Consider the following 19,941-nt stretch of genomic DNA (forward strand, 5'->3'; position numbering starts at 1 on the left):
CTCTTCCAACTGCACCACCGGCAGACTTTTACAAGATAAAACAATACAGAAAAGTGCACATTTATAGATGTTGACCTTAAGTGGATAAAGTACAGATGAAAAATAGCCTCTTGGCTAACTCTGGCACATTTACAGCAATGTTTTATTGAAGTGCATTGTCCCTGTCAAATAAACAAATAAATAAATAAAAAATAAATAAATAAAGTGACAATATGTGAATGTAACACTGATCACAAATGAAAACCCTGCATATATTTAATTTTTAAAACACTGTCAATATTTATGGAGCTGTTTCAACGACATTTCATGTCATTATTCAAGTAGAATCAGTTTACCTGAGCTGTGAGATATACGGCAGACACTGTAGAAAACTCCTCACTTCACCGTCTTCATCTGTCCAGCCTGTCAGCTCCACTGGTTTCTTCTCTGATTGGAGTTTCAACACTTCCAGGAGGATGGAGGTCTTTCTCTCTGAGAGGTTTATGATCCAGACTGCAGGAGCTGACTGGAAAACTGACTGGAATGATGGAAGAACTCTGAATCCTGTTTGAGTTTCACAGTCCTTCATGTGGGTGTACAGATCCAGCAGGACATCACACTGATATTCCTCAGCCATGTATCTTTCATTAAAAGGGAATGATTTATGTCTGCACACTGATGATAACTGCTGCAGGATCTTCTCTCCTGTCTGCTGTTCTCTCTCTGCTGCTGCACAGAACAGATTCCCCAAAAACCTGATTCCTCCACGAAGATCTGACCCATCAGGATCCAAACTGGAACAAGAAGGAAACATTTAGTGCTGATTTGACCTCAGATGCATCAATACAACCAACACTACTGATGGACTCCATCTTTACATGTGATAAAAAAAAAAAAAAAAAAAGGTTTCCCACTCATTTTTTCTAAGTGTCCAAATATAATAAAAATATTCTTAAAACATTGCTTTTAAATTGTGCAGCGTTTAAACAGAAATGCTTGAAGAGTCTTGTACAATGTACACACACCATGATGTTGTCCCTAATTTGTAATATAAAATTATCCCACACCTTCCACGTCTTCTGTCTCTTCCTCTTATTACTTTCACTTTGCTGCGTTTGCTCAATGTTGCATAGCTGTTTTCGATCCCAGCGTCTGTACAACAAAACTGATCACACACGTTACGAGAAACCCGCCGCCGTCTTCCGCTTTATACGGGACGAATACCTGTAAGCACGTTGTCACACTAAGAAGAATCCTTGCGAAATGTGAGCTCTAAATGTATCTTTTAATTAAACGAGGCTTCGATGCAGAGGAAATTCCTCCATCATTTTTGTCATCGAGTTAATCAAAGTACTGGAGGAATCGTTGCAGCCCTGATGGACTATAACCTGGTGCAGGATGCTGCAGCAGCACTGAGGTCTCACACCAAAGTGAACTGAACTGATGAGTCTAAACTGGATGGAGAAGTGACCGGAAAAGTGCAGAATTGTGTCTGTGTGAGTCCTGTGATGGATTTAGATCAGTCAAAGTGTAAACCCCCCTCTTCCAACTGCTCCATCAGCAGACTTTTAGAAGATAAAATAATATAGAAAAGTGCACATTTATAGATGGATGACCTCACGTGGATAAAGTGACAATATGTGAATGTAACACGGATCACAAATGAAAATCCTGCATATCTTTAACTTTTTACAACACTGTCAATATTTATGGAGCTATTTCAATGACATTTCATGTCATTATTCAAGTAGAATCAGTTTACCTGAGCTGTGAGATATACGGCAGAGACTGTAGAAAACTCCTCACTTCACCGTCTTCATGTGAGCAGCCTGTCAGCTCCACTGGTTTCTTCTCTGATTGGAGTTTCAACACTTCCAGGAGGATGGAGGTCTTTCTGTCTGAGAGGTTTATGATCCAGACTGCAGGAGCTGACTGGAAAACTGACCGTAATGATGGAAGAACTCTGAATCCTGTTTGAGTTTCATAGTCCTTCATGTGGGTGTACAGATCCAGCAGGATATCACACTGATGTTTCTCATCCACATATATTTTATTAAAAGGGAATGTTTCATGTCTGCACACTGATGATAACTGCTGCAGTATCTTCTCTCCTGTCTGCTGTTCTCTCTCTGCTGCTGCACAGAACAGATTCCCCAAAAACCTGATTCCTTCATGATGATCTGACCTCTGACGATCAAAACTGGAACAAGAAGAAGGAAACATTTAGTGCTGATTTGACCTCAGATGCATAAATACAACCAACACTACTGATGGACTCCATCTTTACATGTGATAAAAAAATTAATAAAATTGTTTTCCACTTATTTTTTCCAAGTATCAAAATAAAAAAAATACATACTTAAACACTGCTTTTAAATGGAATGGTCCGGAGACGCCTAAGGCAGCAGCCCCCACCCAGGACGTCCCCAACGACCCCACCCACTGCCACAAGGTAACCCCCCCATAGACCACCAAAGCCCCCTCCGGGTGCAAACTTTGAAATTCTTTAGGACTCTAATTTGAGCCCATCGGTGAAGGACTGTAAAGACAAACTTGTGGGCATGGAGAGACGAATGACAACTCCTTACAGAAAATAATGAGCTAATAAGAGAGTGTGTTACAACAGGAAAGACAGCATGAGGTGGTGCCTCCAAGCCAAAGGTTTAGGATGACAAAAACTGATGAAGTAGTAAGAATGCAACTTGTTGAAAGCCTGAAAAAAAATCCTAGAGATGGAATCCACAATGGAGGATGTGGTGGATGTTGTACACAGGGTGACAAAAATGTTGACAACCAGAGCAGAGCAGTGGTCCTGCTGTTCTCCCACAGGAGAGAGACAGATGAAGAGATGGAGAGATGGAGCAACGGATCAGATGTCTGTAAGGTGGAAGGCATCTGTTTCACTGAGATGCTGCAGCAGATGCTGAGATGCTGCAGCAGGAAGATGTGGAGGTATTTATTGCAGAGCTGCAGTTTAATACACTTCTCTGCTGCTTCTCGAGGACCAACGCCTGCCGATAAAACTGTAGGATTGCATTATGTAATTGGCGACTCTAAAACTATAGGATTACATGAAGTAATTGGCAACTCTAACCAGGTGCCTAGCAAAATAGAAGTGGTTGCAGTTCAACGCCCTCCAAAAGTTCACCAGGAGCGGCGTTATAGAGGCGTTAACCAAAATAATCTTGTAAAAATTAAAACCAATGCACATTTGGTACCAATAAGAGACCGAAAAATTAGATGCGGACTACTAAATATACGATCATTAAGCTCCAAGTCTCTGTTAGTAAATTATATAATTACAGAGAGTAGGAGTGATATTCTCTGCTAAACAGAAACATGGCTACAGGAGGAAGAAAATGTTAGTTTGAATGAATCGACTCCGCCCGGCTACTTTAATCATCACATTCCTAGAAACACGGGCCAAGGCGGAGGAGTAGCGACGATCTATAACTCCAGTCTCCAAACAAAAATTGAACCTAATTCCAATTATAATACATTTGAAAGCCTCACGCTTAGTCTGAAATTTCCGAGCTGGAAATCAGAGAAGCCAGTTGTGTTAGTGGTAGTGTATCGGCCCCCTGTTGGCGCTTATCTAGAGTTTCTGTCTGAATTTTCAGATTTCCTTTCTGGATTATTGATCAGTACAGATAAATTCATCATAGGTGATTTTAATATTCATATGGATGTTGAAAGCGATAATCTTAAATTAGCTTTCAATTCTCTTCTAGAATCAATGGGTATCTCACAAAAAGTGGACAAACCGACGCACTGTTTTAATCATACTCTCGATCTCGTTCTCACCTACGGTGTTGAAACTGATGATCTGTTGGTGTCACCTGTAAACTCCCTCTTATCCGACCATTATTTAAGAACGTTTGAATGTAATATTGTCGATGTTGAAGTGCAAAGTAGGAGGGATTATTTTAGCAGATGTTTGTCTGATGAAGCTATTGCTAAATTTAAGGAGGCCATTGCTCATCTTGCGACAGTGGAAAATAGTGAAGCCTCTACTGAAGCAATAGAGGCCAGTGACCTGGGTTTTACCTCTGATGTTGATGTTGATTTTCTTGTTAGTAACACTGCTGATTTGTTGCACTCAGTTTTAGATGCAGTTGCTCCTTTGAAAAGGAGGGTCTCTAGCCACAGGAGCTTAACTCCCTGGTATAATTCAGGTATTCGCATGTTGAAACAAAACGTGCGTAAAATGGAAAGGAAGTGGCACTCTTGTAAGTCTGTAGACTCCTATCGGGAATGGAAAGATATTCTAATAGTATATAAAAAAGCCATTCGCAAAGCCAGAACAGCTTATTATTCAACGTTGATAGAGGATAACAAAAGTAACCCACGTTTTCTATTCAGCACTGTAGCCAGGCTGACAAAGAGTCACAACTCTGTTGAGCCGTGCATTCCTGCAGCTCTCAGTAGTGAGGACTTTATGAGCTTCTTTAACAGTAAAATCACGAGAATTAGAGAGGAAATCAACCAGCCGGCTGTGGGCGTTTCTTCAGCCTTAGCGACTTCCCTAGGCTCTGACTTGACTCTAGACTGTTTTGATCCTATAGACCTCCCTGAGCTGACCTCACTCGTCAATAGAGCTAAGTCAACCACATGTATGTTAGACCCCATCCCGACTCGACTATTCAAAAATGTTTTTTCTCTTATTGGTGCGACAATACTAGACCAAATCAACCTATCCCTAAACTAAGGGTATGAACCACAAGCTTTCAAAGTGGCAGTAATTAAACCTTTACTTAAAAAACCTTCTCTTGACCCAGACACCTTAGCTAATTATAGGCCAATTTCCAACCTTCCATTTGTGTCTAAAATTCTGGAAAAGGCAGTTTCAAGCCAGTTATGTGAATACTTGTATAGAAATGATCTGTTTGAAGTCTTTCAGTCAGGGTTCAGAATGCATCATAGCACAGAGACAGCACTGGTTCGAGTTACGAATGACCTTCTTATGGCCGCAGATAAGGGATTAGTGTCCATACTGGTTCTACTGGACCTCAGTGCTGCTTTTGACACTGTAGATCATGGCATTTTGCTGCACAGGTTAGAGCATGTTGTTGGGATTAAAGGGACAGCTCTATGTTGGTTTAAATCATATCTATCTGACAGGTTCCAGTTTGTTCATGTACATGAGGTTTCTTCGGAACAGTCAAGGGTCTGTTATGGTGTTCCGCAGGGTTCAGTGCTAGGGCCAATCTTGTTCAGTTTATACATGCAGCCATTGGGAAGTATAATCCAGAACCATGGCATACATTTTCATTGTTATGCTGATGATACGCAGCTCTATTTGTCTATGAAGCCGGATGAAACAGAACCGTTAGTTAAACTTCAGGCATGTCTTAGGGACATCAAGGACTGGATGTCCAGAAATGTCTTGCTTCTAAATTCAGATAAAACAGAGGTTATCATTCTTGGTCCAGAGCATCTTAGGAAGGGATTAGATGGTGTTGCGATGGCTTCCAGTGCAACTGTGAGAAACCTTGGTGTTGTTTTCGATCAAGATTTGTCGTTTAAACAATATGTTAATCAGGTTTGTAAAATAGCATTTTTCCATCTCCGTAATATTGCAAAAATTAGGAAAATCCTCTCGCAGAGTGATGCAGAAAAACTAGTTCATGCGTTTGTATCTTCTAGACTAGATTACTGTAATGTGTTATTAGCAGGATGTCCAAGTAATTTGCTGAATAGGCTCCAGCTGATCCAAAATGCAGCAGCCCGAGTGCTGACAGGAATCAGCAGGAGAGACCACGTCTCTCCAGTGTTAGCGTCGCTCCATTGGCTACCTGTAAAATTCAGAATCCAATTTAAAATTTTATTACTTGCATATAAAGCCCAAAACGGCTCAGCTCCGCAGTATTTACAAGACCTGATAGTCAGTGGCGGCCTTTGGCATCAGGGGGCCCGTTTCAATATTTAATATGGGGCCCTTTTTATTACTATATTTGCCAGCTATATGTCCTGCGTCCGTGACGCATTATAAGCTGAAAGAACGCAGTAAACGCATCCATGCGTGACGCATGGATGCGTTTACTGCGTTGGTGTTATTAGAGTGGGCAGCAGCCGCTGCTGTAGTCGGTGCAGATGCTGGACCAAAGAAAGAGGTCACTTTTGGAAGACTACTGTTACCTTTCTTAATTTCCAGTCCTATCTCCGAACCGTAGTTGGGAGAGCTGGTATTTAAATACGTTTTCTGGCTCGTTGCTGGTAACCGGCGGTTGTCTGGGAGTCCGGGGAAAGTGAAGGAAAAAAGGACGGAGGAAAAATACTGTCCGTGCAACGTCGCACATTTATTACAAACTTGTAAAGAGCAAACAAAACACGTGAGGGCCGACAACTGAAAGCTAACGGAGGACACACTGAAAAAGTAACTGAACACGTGTTCCGGTGTCGTGCCAAAAAGTGATTGCCTGCCAGAATCTGATTTCTCCCCTGAAAATAGGCATTTTCACCTGCCAAAAATGGATTGAAGGCCAAATACAGTGAATGAAAAGTTGTTTCTGCCTAAATATGACTTGATCTCATTCTTGAGCTTCATAATCTGAAAATCTGACGTTTTAGCGCTATCGTTCAACGGGCTGCTGTGCGCGCTCCCGCGGCCACAAATCAGAAGAAATCACATTCTGGCAGGCAATCACTTTTTGGCACAACACCTGTCACCGGTCTTCCACACGCGCACACCTGCATCTCCCTCTCTCTCCTCCGCTGCACCCACTACGTCTCACACACACACTCCCGAACACAGACACCGCCGGGGACCGGGCTGGCCGGTAACACTACTCACAGCTTTCTTTTTTATATCTGCTCATTTTCGCTTTTCAGCACCACTCTGGTATGTTCGTTTCATTTTTCTTGGATGTTACTGGTTAGTTTAATGGCGGGTAGTGATTTATTATTGTGTCTTCCTTGCGCATTTATTTTTTTGTCAGTCAGTTGGGGGCCCCCTGGTGGCCGGGGCCCGTTTCAACTGAAACGGTTGAAACATAGGTAAGGCCGCCTATGCTGATAGTGCCTTATGTTCCTGGCAGAGCTCTCCGCTCTCAGAGTGCAGGTTTAAAAAACAGCTTAATCATCTATATGATTTTAGCAATGTTAGTGAACATTATTTTTATGGTTTTGCTTTTGTCGCAGTATCAGCTGGTCGCTGTGGTAACATTCCATCTTTACTGAAATGCATTTAATCAGAATATTCAACAGAATAGTGGACAGAAGACACGCGTGTGGAAAGGGTGTATAAAAGTGAACATACTGAGTTTTACTCACCTGAGTGAGCTGATGTTTGGCAGAGCCTGAAAGAGAGACTCCCAGAGACTCTGGCAGACTGCAGCTGTCTCGTCCTGGTAAAGGCAGACTTTCACCTTTGCAGACATCTTATTTATGACTTCCACAGCTCTTCCAAACAGCCTTCTTTCAGCGGGGACTGGAAGGTGCAGCTGGTTTCCGTCGAGGCTCAGTAAGCGGGCGGGGTCCATCTGCCAGTCGCTTTGGAGGAAAATCTTCCACAGCTGCTGTGACAGTGGTTCACACCTTACATTCAAAAAGGGGCACAGCTTTCTCATTAATATCCAATATTAAGCATCATTCTTACATTTTGTAATGTATAGAGTAATGTGACACAAAAAGCATGTTCACTCATACCAGTGGACATTTTCATGACATCTCAGGAGTTGCTCCATTCCTTGTTCTGATACAATCACATCCTCAAGTTGCAGCTGTATTTTCTTTTCCTTTGACTGACTGATCACATAGGCCACGGCACAGCAATGATAAGGATCCAGATTCTGATCACTCAGGTCAAGACAGTAGTCCAGTTTGTCCAGGAGGTCGATGCATGCTTCAGGAAGCTGGGACTCATACAAGCACTGACACAGGAACAAGATGTCATCAGAGAAAAATGAAGCAATAATCTCCTTGAAAAACCACGTGCGTGTGTTCTGGAGCTCCTGAGCTGGAATCAGACAGCTTATCAAACTAGGGTTCTCCTCGTTCAACAACTGGCACATGAAAGGAATCAGATGTGTCATGTGTTTCATCTCATCAATGGGTCTCTGCTGAAAAATGTTCTTGATTTGATCAGGATTCTTCAAGAGCCAAAGTGCTGCAAAAAACTCCTGCACTGTGTAATGAAGGAAAGCATATTTAACAAGTGTTTTAGTAGGACTCACTCTCACAATGAGAGGTTTTAGGAAGGAGAGGACACAGCTGTCTCCGGAGGAAACTTCTTCTAGGTTCACAGTCTTTCTCCGAGTTGCAAGAAAAGCAACCTTAGCTAAAGAGAGAATTCCCTCACTCTTAGTTTGGATGAAGTTGTTCAGATGCTTACTGCTTGGTTTGTTGCTGTTCCTCTGAAGACAAAAACGGACAATATTAATGTATACTTCAGTAACGGTCCTTGGCTGTGGAGAGACTCCTGATGAGAAGGAGGCAGCCACCATCAGAGCGTACATGGGAACGTGACAAAGAGTTAACAACTCCACATTGCTCAGAACTGTCTTGTGTTCATCTGCCAGTGTTGCAGATAGGTATGCTTTTATGGCCTGCTCACTAAAACCTTTCACTTCCACTCGGAGAGGATCATCAAGACACGTGTCTTCCTCATCGTCTGGTCTGCATGCTATGATGATCTTTGCACCAGGTAGTAGGTCTCCCTCCAAAAGCTTCTTCAGCACCGGTGAAGACAGATCTGTGACTCCATCCAACATAACTGTAACGTTATCAGAGATCCTCTCTATGTCCTGTAACACCTCATCTTTGCCTTCGTCAGGTTTAATGTACGCATTGAAAAGAAGATCCTCCAAGGTCATGATCTTCATCTGAGTCACCTCCCTCATGTCAAAGTAAAACATGTAATCCAGCTCCTCGTTTTCACTTTCAGCCCAGAGTCTCAACATTTCACAAATCAATGCCGTCTTTCCAATTCCAGGCTTCCCAACCAAAAGGACGTTTTTATGTGTTTTCAGCAGGACACCGGGGGACATTTCTCCTTTGTTCTCAGGGATGTACGTCTTTAGCTTCTTAGGACGACACATCTTGCTTTTCTTGCTCTTAAATCTCTTTATTTTCGATGGTTCCTCACACTCTTCTTTATCTAATACAAGTGACATGTATGACAAGTCAGGTTTATTGTTTCCTCCAAACACATCTTTATTTCCACTCCAAAACCTATTTGACGTTTTTTGTGCTTTCTCTTTGAGTTTTCCTTGATATTTGTGGCACGGCTTTGCTCCTGAAATAAAGACAACGAGAAAAACCAATGCAGTAAAAAATAAATGTGTTTCTCTTGAATATTCTGTTAAAAACATAAGATGCTGATTTAAAAAAAGTATGTATTAGTTAAAAATAATAATAAAACACTGGTTTCAAAGTCTGTAACACCTCACCAGTTCAGATTTAAATACCTTTGAAATACTTTTCATCTGCTAGCCTGTCAGCCTTGAAAGGAAAGGAGCTGATCCACTGGTGAAGGACAGACTTCTCTGTCTCACTGGAAGAATCAGGTTTGTTCTTGGAAAGAAGAGGTGGTAAAGTCCTCTTCCTGGTGATGTCAATAATCTTGATAAACTCGTAGGTGGCAGCTTCCCCTTTACTTGTGACCAAGTCCAGTATTTTTCTGGTTTTGTCATAGTTATCTTTTTCTGCGTTTATCTTGCTGACTTCTTCATCACTCAACACTCTTAGTTGATACAAGTTCTCCACAATCACAGAGAGACTCCTTAATCCTCCCACAAGCAGGACTCTGGCCTTTTTTACATATTCTACAGCAGACAGCGATGTACAAGCCATGTCCCAGACTTCTGTGTGTTTCAGCAACTCAGCCAACTTCACTTATCTGGGGAAAAGGAAATCAGATGAAAGGTGAAAACTCAAATTCCAATTTCTGCAATTGTCATGTGTTAGAGGCAAATTCATTGTTTGATATTTTGTAATAATTTAGTTGAAAGTAAAAATGGTAACAGGAACAATGACATAATGTATTTTGTGGAATATACAGTATTTATTATTAAGTTAAAAGTCTGAGTTTGAGGTTCCAATCAGGTTATGCAGCATCACAGTGATGCTGCCAATGGGGCGTAGATTGAGGTCAGAGATGTTGGACACAACATAGTTTTTTAACTGTGTGATTTTGTACACGGCATTTTTTTCTTTTTATCAAACTGTTGAAACTTAGAACAAGTTTCACTCGCGTTTAAAACAATAGTTGCAAGACTGACTTCAAAACGGTGGTACAGAGCAAGGGAACAGAGTGCTGCTATATTTAGTTAAACTCTAAAAACATACTACATTGGATCGTCGGGAGGATGTGATGTATGTGCGTGCTGCTGGATTGAGTTTGCAAGGAGATCCAGCAAAGAAGCTCTCAACAATTTTCTTCAAGAAAGGTACACTCTTTCTCATAAAGTGTTCACAAGACACTGAACCTTTCAGATAATAAGAATATAACACCTGAGTCCAGAGAAAACGAAGATGAACCACTCTGCTCTAAAAATAGCAAATAAACAAGTATACCACCCTTAATTCAGTCAATGTGGACTTCAAAAGCATTTTAGGAAGTTGTCTGAAATGTTTATTGAAAGAAGTTTCCTTAAAGAGAGGCTTTGAACCTGGGCATTCAACTTGAGCTTCAAACTACCACATAAATGACGGCTAATGAAGAGGAACAGACCGTGGAGAAGTGCGGAGAATGCAACAGAGCAGGGAAGGTCCCGTAAGCTACATGAAAAGGCTTTAGAGGAGAAGTTACTGGGATGTACAAAATTATGAGCACTGAAAAGTAAAATGAAAGAGCTTGAGATACTAATGAGTGGTGATAAAAATGTCCACAATGTGCAGGATGCAATGGAAAATGATTTTGCACTGTTGGTAAGCAAGTTTCACAGTTGCAATAGTGATTTTGCAATTTTTTTTGAACAAGAAACCCGGTTTGAGTCCAAAATGGGAGTAATCAGAGAATTTATGAAAACGACCAAAACATGGATGGCAAGGAAACAAGAGTTCACACTGCCACCACTAAATGAAAGCAGGCAGTGAGAAAGATCTGAGGTTACGGATAACCTGGAAGATACTGTTGGACCAAGTGACAGTATTTCACAGGCGGGGTTTGGAAATGCTGAAGTTGCTAGTTCATGTAGTTCACAAGAAAGTCCGGCATCAGCTGTATCACGTGTTTCTTCCACAAAAGCAAGACAGGAAGCGCAACATGCAGCCCTGCTAGAGCGTGCTGCAGCGCTAAAGAAAAAACAAGAGCTTGGCCATCAGCAGGAGGGTTCCCCCTTATGAGCCTGGTCCTGCTCAAGGTTTTTTCCCTCCTAAAGGGGAGTTTTTCCTTGCCACTGTTTGGTTTAAGGCTTTTCTCCTACTAGGGGAGTTTTTACCTGCCATTGTTTATGTAATAATTGCTCGGGGGTCATGATCTGGGTCTCTGGAAAGAGCCTAGGGACAACTTTTGTTGTATTAGATGCTATATAAATAAAATTGAATTGAATTTGAGGCTGCTCCAACTCAAACAGGAAAAGAAGAGTTAGAACTAAAAACTGCATTGGCTGAAAGTCAAGCTAAATTAAAAGTCCTGAAACAATTTGAAAAGAAAGAAACATAGTTGGAGTAGCATGGAATATATGAGAAAACTACCATCTAACACTGTTAAGAAAGAAATTAACATAATGACAGCTCCACAACATACCTGTCAAGTTTTGGAATAAAATAAGGGACATTTTTCCGCCACCCGCTGTCCCACTAGCCCAGCCCTGGTTACATTTCAAGAGAGGTTTTCAAGAATTCTAAAATATCTACCTGTCAACCAATTGCAATCTACAATTAAAGCTGCAAGCAACGATGAACGGGCCCTTGCGCGAGCAATTTCCACCAATAAAGGTCAAGGACTCAAAACGAAGTACGATGACACCACCCATGACTCTTTATGTGAAACCATTCAAAAGTTATGGCAGAAAATAGGATCTATCAAATATCGACCAATCAGAAGAAGGAGCAGGGCTAATTCAGGCCAATGAAGTTCAAGTACTCAAAACCGAGTCAGATGACACCACCCATGACTCTCTATGTCAAACCATTCAAAAGTTATAGCAGAAAATAGGGACTATCAAATATTGACCAATTAGAAGAAGGGTCGGGACAAATTTGCACCAATTATGTTCAAGGACTCAAAACCGAGTCCGATGACACCACCCACGATTCTTTATGTCCATTCAAACCATTCAAAAGTTATGGGGCTTTTTGGCTTTTTTTACCCATATTTTTAATGCTTATTAAAAAAAATATTTTTATCCCTGATATTTTTTCCCCATTTTCATCACCCAGTGCTCTACCTAAATGACAGTCCTGGGCATTGCTCCCGCACTGAGCTCAGGTCTCCTCCTTAACCTGAAGAGTGAGCAGGCTGCTTATTTTCACCAGACAGGGTGACGTAGCGTGTGGAAGGATCATGTTATTCTGGCCAGATCCTCCCCACCCCATCTGGTGCCCCAGTTGGCCAGAGGTGGCATGTATAGCCCAGGACTGCTGCATGTTTTTGTCAAGGGAACACGGGGAGAACATGCAAACTCCACACAGAAAGGCCCTTTCGCCTTTGCACTGAAATCATGGGGGAACTAACACGCACTTCAGCACCCACAGCGTCCCCGGTGGGAATCGAACCCAGGACCTTCTTGCTGTGAGACGGCTGCACTACCAGCTGTGCCACCGTGCCCCACAGTAACACTTTTGAATGAGAAAAGTAATGCCCATCGTCGCAGGGTCGAGACGCACATTTTGATGTATAACACACCTGGGTGCACGTTACGGTTCGGGCCGTATTAACTGCCGAAGGAATGGCATAAATTGCACCAAAATTACACGATTAATATAAAATGGCCGACTTCCTGTTTGGTTTCGGCCATGGCACTAAGAGACTTTTCTTTAAGTTGCAAAATGATGACAGTGCGGTCCTCCCTCATCAACCGAATGCATGTAAGCTAAATTATTTAATGGACGTTTTCCACAATAAATAGCTGAGTAGATTTATCTGCATTGTGTTGCCTATTTAAACATTTTTTTTTTCTGACTGTTGATTCCTCCTGTAATTTAGGTTCAGTCTGATGAGTTTGTGACATCCGCTCCCATGATTTCATCCATCCTGGATCCTCGTCACAAGCACCTGGCCTTTCTTACACCAACACAGAGAGTGGCTGCTAATGCGAAACTGGTTGAACTGGTAGAGACAATAGAGACGGGTCAAGCGGCTATCCCACGGGCTGAGGGAGACGAGGCTGCGTTAACCGAGTGTGATGATGGGAGCACAAAAACCGGAGCCGCAGCCACTGGAGCCACTGGAGCCGCCACTACTCCTTGGGGAGCAATACTCCACTCAGTCTGACAATGGCATTGAAGCAGAAGTTCAGATCTTTCTGAGAGACTCCCCCACCCCTGGTTTGCACCCCTTCAGACTGGTGCAAAGTTGTTGTTGATTTTTTCCCATTATATGACCCGGCTCCTACCTAAGTGAAAGTCCTGGGCATTGCCATCCTCTACCAACTCACTGAGCTCAGGTCTCCTCCTCCGGAATGAACCGGCCGCATCTTTTCACCAGACAGGGTGGGGTTTCTCTGGCCGGACGTAGCGTGTGGAAGGATCACGTTATTCCAGTAGGCCAGATCCTCCCCACCCCATCTGGCGCCCCTGGTTGGCCAGAGGGGGCATGTATAGCCCAGGACTGTGTGCATGTTTTTGCTACCCAAGGGAACATGGGGAGAACATGCAAACTCCACACAGAAAGGCCCTTTCACCAACCTCACCCAGGGTGTGGGAACCAAAGTCATGGGGGAACTAACACGCACTTCAGTGCCCACAGTGTCCCCGGCGGGAATCGAACCCAGGACCTTCTTGCTGTGAGACGGCTGCACTACCTGCTGCGCCACTGTGCCCCCGAGATACCTCTGCATCCCGGCTAAGTCAGTTCCCTCAGAGGTTTTTTCGGCTGCTGGACTGACGGTCACCCGGCTGCGGTCGCGTTTGATCCCAGAGCATGTTAACATGCTTATCTTCGTCAACAAAAATCAGTAGGCTGCTGTTTCGATTTATTTTATTTACTGTTAGAATTGGACAGTCATCACCACTGTGAGTAAGTTACTTTTGTTAAGTATTTTCCCTCACGCTCACTGTCTTTCTCGGCTCCGTTCATTTAGGAATAGTTTTAAGTTATATTTTGGCAAAATTTGTCACTCCTAAGTATTGTATTTTTGATTCAGTGTTTAATGTGATTTTGTTTTTGGATTTTTTTTTTTTATTTTGGAAAAAAAAGGAGTGTCAATTGTGTTTTTGGGCGCCGGCTCTGTTGCAACAGCCAATTTATCTGCCCAAAGAGTATGACTGTTCTTAAAATAAATATTTTATTGAGGAACAACTCAGTGTATTTGGTATTTTGAATCTGATGAACCAACGCTTGTGAATAGTTTAGCAATCTTAGCCTTTGAAGTGCGTGGGTGGGAACATTCCAACGTCATTGACTTGCCAAAGTATTCACACACAAAAACATACCCGTCTACACTGCAAACATACCTAAGCAATCAGACATCAAGAAGTCATATTATCTCAGAGATGTGCCAGAGATAAAAGCGGACATAGGTCTCTTTATTGGAGCTAACTGTTCAACAGCACTGGAACCATGGAGTATAATTAACAGTGAAATAGAGGGCTATATGCTGGGAAGACTGCCATTGGCTGGGTGGTAAATGGGCCCATAAGAAAAGAACTACAAGACTGCAAGACTGAGATGCCTCATCTCTCAGTAAACCAGATCTCTATGATTGAGATTGAAAGGTTACTGGTTGAACAGTACAAGGCGGATTTTCTAGAACAAAGATACAGAGAAAAAGAGCTGCATTTCACAGATTCTTTAAGAAGCTCTTCAGCGCTAAAAGCTTCTTAGGAGCGGATTTAAGAGCGCTGTGAAAGAAGGACGTGTTCCCCAGAGTGGTCCTTAGCTTAAGAAGATATTTCCCTAAAAAGGAAACGTAAGTAGCCCTGTGCCACTCTTAAGAGCCTTCTTAACAACCAAACGCTCACAGCAGCTGCATCAGGTGAAGATATATCTGACACCAAAAAGAATACTAAAACCATACGTAAAGATGAATGTGCGTTCATAGCTGCAGAACACTGACGCAAGAATAATAGTGTCACGAGGCAAGAATCTCTGTCAGTTATAAGAACTCTCAGAGTTCAGTGGGACACAGACACCTTCACTTATCAGATAAATCTGCAAGACAATCCAATGACAAGAACATGGATTTTTATCTGTAATCATTTCCATCTACGATCCTCTTGGCTTCATGGCTCTGTCATCCTGCCTGCTAAATTCCTGCTGAAAGAAGGAAGGAGGAGACCTGAGCTCAGTGCAGGGCCCTCCCGGGGTTGGTAGAGGATGGCAATGCCCAGGACTGTCACTTAGGTAGGAGCACGGGGTGGTAAAAATGGGAAAAAACCGGGATAAAAATATTAAAAAAAAAAAAAAAAAAATGATAAGTAGATGTTATAGGACTTTGGATTTTGGATCCATAACTGCAGCACAGTTGCATCATTTTTCAGACACCTCAGATATGGCACTGTGTTTTATGCACTGTGTGTTCCTCAAGACTGGCACTGCATAAATTGGTCACAATCCCTCTACTCGAGCTGACTGCAGCAGTTGTAGCTGTTAAAGTAAACACGATGCTAAAGCAAGAGCTTCAAATCACATTGCAACAATCTATTTTCTGGACAGACAGCACTACGGTGCTCAGATATATTGACAGTGAAACACGGTTCAAGTGAATGGCCAGAACAACTGGAACGAAGAGACAAATAATCCAGAAGTCCTAAAAACAAAGCAGCAGTCAAAAAAAATCAAAGTCAAAGAAGCTGATGAGCCAATGAACAAACTAGTAAACTACCACTTAGACGGGCACAAATTGAAAAGATCTGTGGGGTGGATCTTAAAAGTAAAGGAAACTCTTTGGAAACTGAAAATGGAAAGAAAAAGGCTACAAGGAACCATCAATCAAACTAAGAAAGACCTTGAAATGCAAAGGTCAACATTTTTAAAAACACACGGGGAAATAGAGAAGAACTGTTGGAAAGAAAACACTTACGTTGGATGATCTAGCTGCCGCAGAGAAAGAGATAATCCAGTTCAGCCAAAGAGAGTATTTTGGAAAAGTGATCAAAATTCTGCAGAAGGACAAACAACAGGGAGCGTTTCCCCCTAAAGATCGGAATGTTTGGTATATATGAACACAGCAATAGCGCTCGGAAACGGCACAAAACAAGCGAGTTGGTCTCGGCCCGATTCCATTCGAGACCTGAAGCGGTTCACTTTTTTTATTTGTAAAATGTTCAATTCGGGCAGGGTTTGCGCAGGGCAAACCCTGCGGCAGGCGGCCTCTCGCCCGCCGCTGAGCTCCGCTCTGCGCCGGTAGCACATAAATGAATGGGTAGGCTAAAGCCTGAATTATGGTTCCGCGTTAAATCGACAGAGCCTATGGCGTAGGCTCTGCGTTGGTGTAACACAGAACCATAAATCAGCCTAAAGCCGGCGGCTGCGGTCTGCACCCTCTCTGTGAGAGGGGCGTGTTGTTTATCCCGTGGTGCGGAAGAGGAAACTCCTTCCGCGTTCATTTGACCAATCAGAGAAAAGCTGGTTCCCGCATGGCATTTGTTATCAGCTTTGAACCGCTACAGACGCTTGCCTTGTGAACACAAACCCCACGAACGAGAAACGAAACAACTGTATCGATTTAGCTCCTGAATCGGAACAAAACAAACGGGCCACAGGTGAAAGCGCCCCAAGTCGCAGAGATCACCTGTTCAAACTAGATTCTGCAAGACGGCAAATTAAGAGATGGTGGAAGACTCATCAAGGCTGCAATGCCAGAAAATGCGATGCATCCAGCAATTCTGTCAAAGAAAAGCGGAGAATCCACACTGATTTGGAGAGACATCCACCAAAGAACAGCCCACTGTGGATGCAGTTATGTCTTGGCGCAACTGAGACACAAATACTGGATCCCACAGGCAAATTCAGCGATCCTAAAGATAATCAGCAAATGTACAGCCCAGGATTAGTGGAAAGGGTTGGGAGCAAAAGATGGCGAATCTACCTGAGGTTACCATGGTAACAGACTCCTTCGGAAACCAGCTTATCTGAAGCCTCTTGGTCGGGGTTAAGTAACCTCACTTTGTGGAACAGAAAACTAAGAGGTTCCATGAGTTCAGAGTTACATATACTCAGAGTTTCAACATAACTTTCTGAAACACATACCTGAGTTGGTTGGAACCCAGTAAACATCTCCCCTCTGACTGGTTGAGTCAGGAAAACTAATGTCTGATTGGTTGGCACAGTCAAAATAATCAGGGGCGGCTGGCAGTCCGGCTCTGACTGTTTCAATCTATTTGTCCAACCAGGAAAGTTTATCAGTTATTCCACCAACACAGAAACAGAGATCACTGGCCACAGACAGGAGTTCATGTCAAACCTGCACTTTTTTATTTATTTATTTTTTTCATTATTTATTTATTTATTTATTAACATACAGTGCAAACAACGACAAAAGACGACATCAGTTTGTGTGTGTGTGTGTGTCTGCGTGTAAATAAGATGATGAAAGTAGATACATAAGTTAAGAATATTAATTCGAGAATAAATAAGTAAACAAATAAATAATTATCATATAGAGTGGTGTAGCACAATATAATATAAATATAGCATAATAATATAGTAATATCCTAATATAACATAATTTTTATAAAATATTATAACATATAACCAAATGATATCACCATACTATAATATATAACAATATAATAATACTAAAGTTTAACATCCCATGAGATTTCATAACTTAATATAATAATACACTATGAAACAATATATAATGATAATGCCAGGAATGATTATTAGAGTTAGAATTGGTCATTTATATATTGCAATGAGGGGTGAGGTCAGACCGGGGCGTCGGGGAAGCGAGCAGGAGGCCCCCACCAGACTCCAGTTGCCCGACCGGGAGCCCCAGCAAGAGGCAGGTAGGACGGCAGTGAAAGGAAAACCCCCCTCCCTTTTTGATTTTAAGCATTTTATAAATATATATATATATTAAAAAAAATGTCTCCCCCTATTCCCCTTTCCCCGCCTCCCGATTCTTTTTGTTTAATTCTGTCAGATGTGATTTAGAGTCAGGGGGGGATCGCATTTTGGACCGCAACCCGATCAGACCTGCACTTTTAAAGACACGTGGTTGGAGGATTCATGATTTTCCTCAAACTAACTTTTAAAGTGAGAATATTGCAGTGTTCAGTCAAAACAACCTGGAAACACATACAGTATGTACACATATGACAATGTAATCTAGACCTGTATTATCTTCAATATGTAAACAACATGTAAGTAAGAGTTAATTTGTTCATTTTTTATTTACCTTCATGGCACCACTGAGCGTCCACCGTCACCAGGGACTTTCTTCTTCTTCTTCCGTGTTGAATTACGGTTGGGAAACCAGAATATAAGGAGATGACTGCCACCTATCGAAATGAAGTGTGGATCAGAAGACCAACCATTAGAAAAAAAAGAAAAAGATAGTAATTCTCTCGATTAAACTAGTTCCCTTTAAGAGCTTTTTTCATTCCCTGTACATCATCATCACAATCTTCAACTCATCTTCTTTGAGAAAACAATGCATACAACAGTTGTGAAAAAGGAACAATTGTAGTTTGCCAAACAACAATCATTTATGAACATTGTTTCTGTGTAAACATCCATCTGTCCATCATCTACACCTGCTTCTTCCTGTTCAGGGTCTCAGGGACCCGCTGGAGTCGGTTCCAGCTCTATCCAGGTGAAAGTCAGGGTTCACCTGGACACGGCGCCGGTCCACATGCAGCTGTGTTTTCAGAGACAAGGTTTCTTATATTGTGTATAAATCTCATTAAATATTGAAAACCAAACACAAAAGCATGGCAGTTTCTACAGAGCATCAACACTGAAAATGGCGTCGCCGGTACGGAAGCTTTACAATGTCCGAATCGGACAACAAATTTGCAGTTTGCAAAGTGTGTACAAAGGAAATACACCGATGAGGAATGTTATAAAAGAATTTCAACACAACAAAGCTGATAAGACATTTGAAAGTTTCTCACACGAAGGACTATATTGAGTTTTCAAAGTTGGCTGCTGCTAAGGCAGAGAAAGAAAAGGAGCACGCAGCAACTTCATTAACTCACCTATAACAGAGACCTATAAAATGGTAAGCAGCAAAGCAGCAACAGCAAGAAAAATAAAGAACTAAATCCCTGAAAAGAAGGACAAAGCCCATGAAAGTGAGATTTCCTGTGCACAAGTTTCCATTCAGCCAGTCTTGTAGCCTCACTAAGGCCGGAGAAAGTGAACGTGTGCCGTCAAAAGTACCAGACAAAGTTAAATCAAAAAAGAGCCTAAATTGTGTAGATACTTATGCCTTATTAGACCCAGAAAGCACAGCAGCATTCTGTACAAAAGACCTGCAAAGAAAACTTGGTGTTCGAGGAAAGCCAACACGGACACTTCTCAGCACCATGGGACAAGATGAATCTGATGAACCAACGCTTGTGAATAGTTTAGCAATCTTAACCTTTGAAGTGCGTGGGTGGGAACATTCCAACGTCATTGACTTGCCAAAGTATTCACACACAAAAACATACCCGTCTACACTGCAAACATACCTAAGCAATCAGACATCAAGAAGTCATATTATCTCAGAGATGTGCCAGAGATAAAAGCGGACATAGGTCTCTTTATTGGAGCTAACTGTTCGACAGCACTGGAACCATGGAGTATAATTAACAGTGAAGATAGAGGGCTATATGCTGGGAAGACTGCCATTGGGTGGGTGGTAAATGGGCCCATAAGAAAAGAACTACAAGACTGCAAGACTGAGATGCCTCATCTCTCAGTAA

At 42.1% G+C, this 19,941-nt stretch overlaps 1 protein-coding gene across 1 annotated transcript in view; it reads right to left on the reverse strand.

Moving 5' to 3' along the window:
• LOC133424840 (uncharacterized) overlaps positions 1-19,284 on the reverse strand; it is a 57,703-nt gene extending 38,419 nt beyond the window's left edge. Inside the window, exons 1-7 of the mRNA XM_061715375.1 lie at positions 18,429-19,284; positions 9,387-9,817; positions 7,627-9,214; positions 7,252-7,515; positions 1,742-2,179; positions 1,045-1,131; positions 336-773 (exon numbers count right to left, since the gene is read on the reverse strand). Of these exons, the coding sequence (XP_061571359.1) occupies positions 336-773; positions 1,045-1,131; positions 1,742-2,179; positions 7,252-7,515; positions 7,627-9,214; positions 9,387-9,771 (3,200 nt within the window). The 5' untranslated portion in view covers positions 9,772-9,817; positions 18,429-19,284. The remainder of the gene's footprint in view (positions 1-335; positions 774-1,044; positions 1,132-1,741; positions 2,180-7,251; positions 7,516-7,626; positions 9,215-9,386; positions 9,818-18,428) is intronic.
• Positions 19,285-19,941: the final 657 nt, after the last annotated feature.

Source organism: Cololabis saira, chromosome 24, assembly GCF_033807715.1.
Source record: "Cololabis saira isolate AMF1-May2022 chromosome 24, fColSai1.1, whole genome shotgun sequence".
NCBI lineage: Eukaryota > Metazoa > Chordata > Actinopteri > Beloniformes > Belonidae > Cololabis > Cololabis saira.